The following is an 8,087-nucleotide window of genomic DNA, read 5'->3' as shown; positions in this document are numbered from 1 at the left end:
AGAGAAGCGAGCGCAGGGCGGAGGCGAGACCGGAGGGCACCGGAGCCGGCCGGGGTGCGAGCTGCCCGGGGCTTCCCAGCCTCATTCTCCCCGGAGCTGGTGTCAGGTATTGCGAGGAGGGGTAGGGGCCCGGGAAGGAGATGGCTGGAGGCTTTCCAGCCCCGGCTCACGCAATGCTAACTCCGCACGCAACGGGGAGGCGACAGGCGGAGGAGGGGAAGCTCTTCGGCTTCCTCAGCCCCTAGGATGCAGGCGAGGCTTCGCCTCCCGACAGCGAGAGCTGCGAGCCCGCCCGCCACCCGTCTCCCCTCCCGGCACCTCCTCCGCTAAAACTTTTGGCCCCGGCCATAAAAGCGTCCGCGGCTCAGCCGCTCCGCTTGGCGAGGGCCCAAGGGCAGCTGGCAAATAACTGCGACCCCTCAAGCCAGAGGACGGGCCAGGCTACGGCGATTTGCCAGCGGGGCCGTCCGCGTCCCGCCCGCACCGCGCCGCGCACCGCGGATGCCGGCGGGTTTAAAGCCGCGAGTGGCAATGCCAGGCGCCCAGAGGTGGCGGCTCCCGTTCCGGCTGAGCCTGAGAGCAGCGGGCCCTCCTCTCCGCGCCCTCTGAGCCGCTCGCCTCTGCTCCCTGCGGCGGGCTGGGCTGGCCCCGTCCCGTCCCGTCCCCGCAGCCCAGCAGGCGGGTGGGAGGGAGGGAGAGAGAGAGGGAGGGGGCGCAGCAGCCCGCTCGCTCCCGGTCCGCGGAGCTGCTCGGGGCAGGTGGCTGCCTTGGGGCGAGCTCCGAAGGGTTAAAGAGCTGGGAAGGTGATAACTGCGCCGGGATCGGGCGCAACTGGCATTTGCCTGCGCATGACCCGCCAAGCTCCGGGTGACAGGTACCGGGGGTCTTAATGAGTTTCCCAAAGGCTTGGATCTGAACGCCGCCGTCGCCGCTCTCCTCGGAGCCGCGGCTGCACAGCTCCTCTCCATCCTCCTCAAGGTCTCGGATGGAAGCAGCGTGCAACAGGTCAGTTCTGCTACAGAAGCCAGCCGCTTATTTCACCCTTTCATCCTCTCGCTGCTTCTGAAAGGCTGGAGCGGGTGGTCCCCGGGCCCGGGGATGGGAAGCAGGACCAGTCAGCACGCAGAGTCCTCAGGCATGCTCCGCAGCCCATCCACGGGCAGCAGACCGCCAGCCTGCGATGCCGCGACGGGCCCGAAGGAGCGGGGAGGAGGGAAGGGCTCGGGACGGAGAGGGCTCAGCGGCCGCGCGCGGAGGTTTCTCCGGAGCAGAGGGAAATTCCGACAGTGGGGCGGGAGGCCCGTTTCTCGCAGGGGCTTTTTCGCCGGGGGGAGCGATGTGCAGCGCCGGAATTAACCTGTCTCCGACGCACGGCAATTGCCTGCATCTGCGGAGGCTCGACAGGCGAGAGCATCCTCCTGCTCTCCTCTGTGCCTCTCTCAGCCGTGACCTGTTGGATCTCTCGCTGAGAACTTTCCCTGAGAGGAGCGGCCTCCCCGCCAGATACGACTTCGATCTCTTATTAGGAGCTTGCCACTTGATTATCGATTATCCCTTGTTTTTCGCACAGGATTCAGGGGGCCTTTAGGCACGAAGAGCGCATAGCAAGGACTTGCGCGGGCTCCGAGCCCTGGGACGGCTGCCGGGGCTCCCCTCCGCCACACCAGCGGGCCCCCGTCCGGGCTTCCACTTGCCCGCGGGACCTGAAGGTCCCCCCACCCCGCGGGCACGCTGCCCGCTGACTTTTCTCTTTCCCTTGCAGCATGGCCCTCGAGAGGCTCGGGGAAGCGCTGCGCGGCATCCCCCCGTTGCAAAGCTCCCTCCTGCTCCTCCTCTGCCTGCTCGCCGCCATCCACCTGGGCAAGCTCCTCCTGCAGCATCAGCAGCGCCGGCGGCAGGGCCAGCGCCGGGCGCCGCCGGGCCCTTTCCCCTGGCCCCTGATCGGCAACGCGGCGCAGCTGGGCAGCGCCCCGCACCTCTCCTTCGCCCGGCTGGCCAGCACCTACGGCGCCGTGTTCCAGCTGCGCCTGGGGCGCTGGCCCGTGGTGGTGCTGAACGGGGAGCGCGCCATCCGCCAGGCCCTCGTCCGCCAGGGGGCCGCCTTCGCGGGCCGCCCGCCCTTCCCGTCCTTCCAGCTGGTGTCGGGCGGGCTCAGCCTGGCCTTCGGCGGATACTCGGAGCTCTGGAAGCTGCACCGGCGGGCGGCGCACGCCACGGTGCGCGCCTTCTCCACGGGCAGCCCCGCCACCCGCCGCCTGCTCGAGCGGCACCTGGTGGGCGAGGCGCGGGCGCTGGTGGCGCTGCTGGTGCGCGGCAGCGCCGGCGGCGCCTTCCTCGACCCCACGCGCGTCCTGGTGGTGGCCGTGGCCAACGTGATGAGCGCCCTGTGCTTCGGCCGCCGCTACAGCCACGGCGACGGCGAGTTCCTGCGCATCGTGGGGCGCAACGAACAGTTCGGGCGGGCGGTGGGCGCCGGCAGCCTGGTGGATGCGCTGCCCTGGCTCCAGCGCTTCCCCAGCCCCGTCCGCGCCGCCTACCGCGCCTTCCGCGACCTCAACCGCGACTTCTACGGCTTCGTCCGCGGCAAGTTCCTGCAGCACCAGCGCAGCCTGCGCCCCGGGGCCGCCCCCCGCGACATGATGGACGCCTTCATCCGCCTGCAGCGGGAGCAGCCGTGGCTGCAGCTCGAGCACGTGCCCGCCACCGTCACCGACATCTTCGGCGCCAGCCAGGACACCCTCTCCACCGCCCTGCAGTGGCTCCTCATCTTCCTCATCAGGTATGTGCCGGCGGAGGCGGCAGCACACCGGAGCGCCCCACCGCCCGGGGTGTGGGGGACGTGCGAGCCCGCCCGGGGTGCGAGCGCCCGCCAGCCCCGGGGGAGCCCCGTTTAAACTGCGGCGCCTGGGCAAAGGCGCTGCTGGGAGGGATCCCGCGGCGGGAGCAGCCGGCCCGAGCCAGCGCATGGAGCCCCGGGTCCGGGCATAGCCGGGGGCGCGGCCCCGGCAGGGACCCGCCGTCGGGTCGCGCGTCTGCGAGACCGGGCAGCGCCAGCCCGAGCAGCGCCGGGTGCCTCAGAGGCCTCCGATTAACTAACACGGAAGCTCTGGGAAACGTGCCAGAAAGAGATAAGGAAGTATAAAAGAAAATAAATCCCACCCTACTCAGGCGGTCGGGTTATGGTGTATAAGGAGAGGCTGGCAGAAAGGCAGCCGAGTAAAACCCGAAAGTGACAGATTTTAGCAGGTCAAGATCAAGGAGATCATAGGAACAGGATAACAACTGCTTAAGCACGGTAAAGAGTTCGTGCACCGCTTTACAAACCCGCTATTATGCTGAGCTGCCGTTGTGTGTGCCCTCCTTGCCATTGCGTGACTGGGCAAGGCAGACCCCTTGGGCAGCCGGCCGGAGCGCTGCCCTGGCACCGCCCTGTCCGCCGGGGAAACTCAGAGAAGGGAGGCGGCTTAAGAGAAGGTGCCGACTCTCTTGCCTATCCTGGCTTTTCCTTTCATCGCCTGATTAATTTGTCGGATTTCGCAAATATCTACTCGGTCGCTTCTTGAAAAACAGGCAAATATTTAACACTCCAGCAAAGGGTGTGATGCCCTAGTGGTTCACATAACTTTTGGGTTTCTCCCCATTTCTCATGTTTGCCCAGCATTTGACAGGTGAGTCTGCTGCAGGAGGAAAAAGCAAGGATGCAGAAGCCAAACTTGAATACTTAAAGCAAATGAAGGTCCTGGGCAGAATGTGTGCTTTTAAATAAGCAAAAGATTGTATTTACATTTTGATCTTGTTTGGTTACTGTGTAGCCTTCCAAACTGTCCAGACTTCAAGACAGTCAGCTTTAACTATATTATTGAGAAAACATAATTTGATATTAATTTAAAAATGTCCTCTCAAACTAAAAGTGGGAACCTCATAAACCCATTCTGACAATTTAATAATTGAGATTTTTTTCTAGCTTAGAAACCAGCAGGCTTTCAAAGGTATGAAATATGTCTAGTGATAACAAACTCCACACTAACTTTTAAAAGTGACATACAGAGTTGGAAAATCGAATTCTTGTTCCCATAGAAAATGCAATACTTAGAAGAGACGAGTAATTCTTGTTTTAGAATTAATTTTCAAAGTTGGATCAGAATATTCAGTTTCAGCACACTTTAGGTTATTGTTATTTTTTATGTTGAGAATTACATGGGATATTAAAGTAAAAACTGAGCAAATCTAAAATTACACCAGTGCACAGGAAGTTTTCTTTTTTCTCTAAGTTTTTAACTGAGGTCTACACATTCCTGCAATACATTCAAACTCTGCTCAAACTGCATCATTTAGGATAGTGGTGATATTCTGTGAAAAATGTTTGCAGCAAGGATTATTTGTAATAAAAATTCTTTGAAAGTGTTATGTATGTGCACACATCTTACTTTAAATGACAGGTATCCAAAAGTGCAGGCTAAAATGCAAGAAGAAGTGGATAGGATTGTTGGAAGAGACCGTCTGCCATGTGTTGAAGATCAGCCTCACCTGCCCTACATCATGGCTTTCCTGTACGAATCCATGCGTTTCAGCAGCTTTGTGCCTGTGACTATCCCACACGCCACCACAACCAACACCTTCATCATGGGCTACCTCATTCCCAAGGACACCGTCATCTTTGTCAATCAGTGGTCAGTGAATCATGACCCAGCAAAATGGTCCAACCCAGAGGATTTTGATCCAACAAGATTCCTGGATGAGAATGGCTTCATCAATAAAGATCTTACGAGCAGCGTGATGATTTTCTCATTGGGAAAGCGTCGGTGTATTGGAGAGGAGTTATCCAAGGTGCAGCTCTTTCTCTTTACCTCCATACTGGTGCATCAGTGCAACTTTACTGCTAATCCAAATGAGGACCCTAAAATGGACTTCACTTATGGGCTGACCATTAAACCTAAGCCATTCACCTTGAATGTTACGCTCCGAGATACGATGGATTTGCTCGATCAGGCTGTCCAAAGACTGCAAGCAGAGAAAGCAGCCAGTGAAAGTCAGCTGTCAGCAAATGCCTAAGCAATAAACCTTGCATCTACAGATAATCCCCCTCTCTCTTTTTAGACTTATATAACTCATATCTTGTTCTGGTGATATTTTTGGTACATAGCCAATACTACACGTTATGAAAGCAGGAAGAAAAGTTGCACAAGGTATAATTCAAGTCATCTTTTTAACTCTAGAAGGAGAGCCAGGGAAACAATATATTAAATGATAAAACATATGCAATTTGAAAGTAAGCCTTTTCTTTTCTAGCTTGTTCACAGAAGTTGTCAATGTAAAGTGCTTTTTATCTACTGACTGGTTGGAGCATCTCCAGGAACTGTCTCTATAATCCTTTCCATGTCTCCATGCGCTATGCCTTAACTCTAAGTTTGCCTTCAATGACTCCACATTATAGAAGTGAAATGTCTTATTAAAAAACAAACAAAAGCAGTTGCTCAGAACACTGCAGCCTGCTTCTGAATTTACTCTGCTGGAAACTGCCATAGGCTCATGGCAGCTCTGGTGTTCTGGCTGCTGGGATGTATGTTAATGCCTCAATAATATATGTTCACATGATTTTTGGTAAAATGGCAATGTAAAGTCTTGCCTTCAGCATTCCAAAATGTTTACATAAATGCCTAAAACAATAAAAGTCTTGCTTGTAAGCATGTTTGAAACTAAAATTCATGTCTTATATGAAAATTAGCAGAATGTCCTAATATAGTAACTTTGCACAAAGTTTTGAAAGATGAGAATTTATGTCACTAGATGGCAAGGGTGATGCAAATCATATGCTAATCTCTTCATTAACATGTTTACGAACAAAGTAAGTATTAGATTTGGATTTATAACGGTACAGCTGAACTTTTTGTTTCTTTAGGAAGGAGTTAATATGGTTGTCCCTAAGCACATAGGTAAGTTAGTAAAATCCACATTGGCCAAGGTAGGTAGAAGTGAGATTGGGGGTGTTTATATTAAGACGTTAATGCCACAAGCCTCAAGCAAAGCATACAGCAAATAATACCTCTACTCACTCACTAGTCATTCTGTTAGGTTGAGTTAAATAGTATATCTGAAAATCAACCATGTACTTTTAGTACAATTTGTTCGGAACAAAGTCTTAGAAAGAAAATTAACATTACATGTCCTAATTAAAGTACCTATTAACTGAACAAAAAGTACTTTACCATATTTGTGAGGCAAAGTTCATAAATTTTTTTAGAATACCTCTTATTTTAAAGTAAAACACACATGAAACTTTATGATGTTGAACTTCCAGCTAATGTTTGTTTCACAAAGCTGTATATTTCTCTAGAAAGCAAATAGCCCTACATAAATGCCTGATTTGAAAAGTGTTGGGCACTTCTTTGGAGCTGCAGATCACCTTCAATTACATATGAAATCCATCAGACATGAGAGTACCTCACATGACTTGCTGTGCTCAGCCGAGTACCAGATAAGGTATTAGTAGAGCTAGAAAAACAAGGTTACAGTGCTACACAGTGAAGTAGCTCGGCTGAGACCCAAGCAAGTAAGATTTGCACTGTGACTTCTGATAGATGGCCAGTCCTAGTCATGCTGGCAGCAGGGACAGAGCTCCTGCTGGCACTGGGAAGAGCCGGCTTAACAACATAATCCCGATCTTAAGTACAAGATTCGCTACTGATTTAAAAAACCTGAATCAAGCCTACAAGCACTGCTCTATAACCCCACACAGTAATAATGTACCAGCTTAGTATATCTGGCTTCATTTGGCATCTATCATCTGTTTCAGAGCTTTCTGCTCTAAAGAAAAGAAAAGCTAAAGAAAAAGCTTTCTAAAGAAAAAAGCTTTCTGCTACATACATATGGAGTAAGCTCAGGTGTTTTTCTGAATTATGTACAAGTTTGTGATATCCCAGAACTTAGCCTATATCTGTGAAAAGCTTTATAAGATACTCAGCATTTTCATATGGAGATCTACATTAGATCAAATGCTAGCAAGACAATTTTTCTTGTACCTTTGTAAGTGCTGTTATTAAAATAAATAGAGTATGTAACCTACAGCTGAATAGCTATTCTAATGCAAGGATCATCAATTCATATTTTAATAAAAATGTCTTTTGCAATTTTTTACCCTTCCAAAAGCTTTAACTGTGCATTGGCTACTGGTGCAAAACCCATCCACACTGCTCATGTCAGTCAGGGGGTTACACACTATATAGCTGTTGGTCACATAAAGCCACATGTACTTTGTGAAATTACTCAAATTTAGTAGCACCTACTTAGAATGTATGCAGTCATTTAGCAAGCTAAATTCTTTAGTAATTTTGAGATGTATCATTGTGTTACCAAAATATTAAATAAAATTATTCTTACACTACCATTGCTTAGTTTATATACAGCTTTCTAACATCAAGATAAAGAAAAATTATTATTTCCTATTTGGAAAGTATTATTATTTTAGATATTTGTTCATATACTTTGCACCTTCTTTGCATTCCTGGATTTTAAGGTTTTTCCTGGATTTTAAGGTTTTTCCTCCATGCTGCCCTTACAGCTTCTCAGGCCTTTCATACCTTGTCATCTGTGTTCAACTTCCTAATGCTCCTTGCTAAGAGCATTCCCTGCTGCTTGCCTCAGCATTGATCTGAATTCTCCCATGTCTTTTGCTTTTTTCTAATACCTGTTAATCTCTCCTGAGCCTGCACAATCTCCTCTGCTATGTCATTCCCTCTGGCATTTAATTTTACGTCCACCTTCCCTATTTTCAAGCCTACAGACTGGTTTTCCTTTCCCTTTTTCCCTCCTATAGATGCCTTCCTGCTGGCATCTATATACTCCTGACACTGGGGACCAATTGGTGCTCTTTTGGCCTGGGTACATGGTCAGGAGTGCCAGGAATGGAAGTCTCAGGGCCAAACAGGCCTTGACATGCCCTTGCAGAGCAACCTTTCACAAAATGAAGGCAATCCCGTGGTGAAGGGTGGCTGTTAGTGCAAATGTAAAGCATTTATTCATGATGAAGCATCTCTCCTCCCACCCCTTGGTCTTCTTTTCCTCAGTCTGCTACACAAGCCTGCTCACTT

The 8,087-nt window shown here is 51.3% G+C and overlaps 1 protein-coding gene across 1 annotated transcript; it reads left to right on the top strand.

Annotated features, from left to right (window-relative positions):
• Nucleotides 1–319: 319 nt before the first annotated feature.
• Nucleotides 320–7,378, top strand: LOC119699812 (cytochrome P450 1B1). The gene is made up of 3 exons (XM_038133784.1): nt 320–1,005; nt 1,763–2,779; nt 4,440–7,378. Exons 1-3 carry the CDS (start codon nt 986–988, stop codon nt 5,050–5,052), a joined length of 1,650 nt encoding a protein of 549 aa, XP_037989712.1. The 5' UTR covers nt 320–985; the 3' UTR covers nt 5,053–7,378.
• Nucleotides 7,379–8,087: the final 709 nt, after the last annotated feature.

This window comes from Motacilla alba, chromosome 3 (assembly GCF_015832195.1).
Source record: "Motacilla alba alba isolate MOTALB_02 chromosome 3, Motacilla_alba_V1.0_pri, whole genome shotgun sequence".
Classification (NCBI taxonomy): domain Eukaryota; kingdom Metazoa; phylum Chordata; class Aves; order Passeriformes; family Motacillidae; genus Motacilla; species Motacilla alba.
Note: the sequence above shows the minus strand (reverse complement) of the source record. Positions and strands in the feature narration are given on the sequence as shown.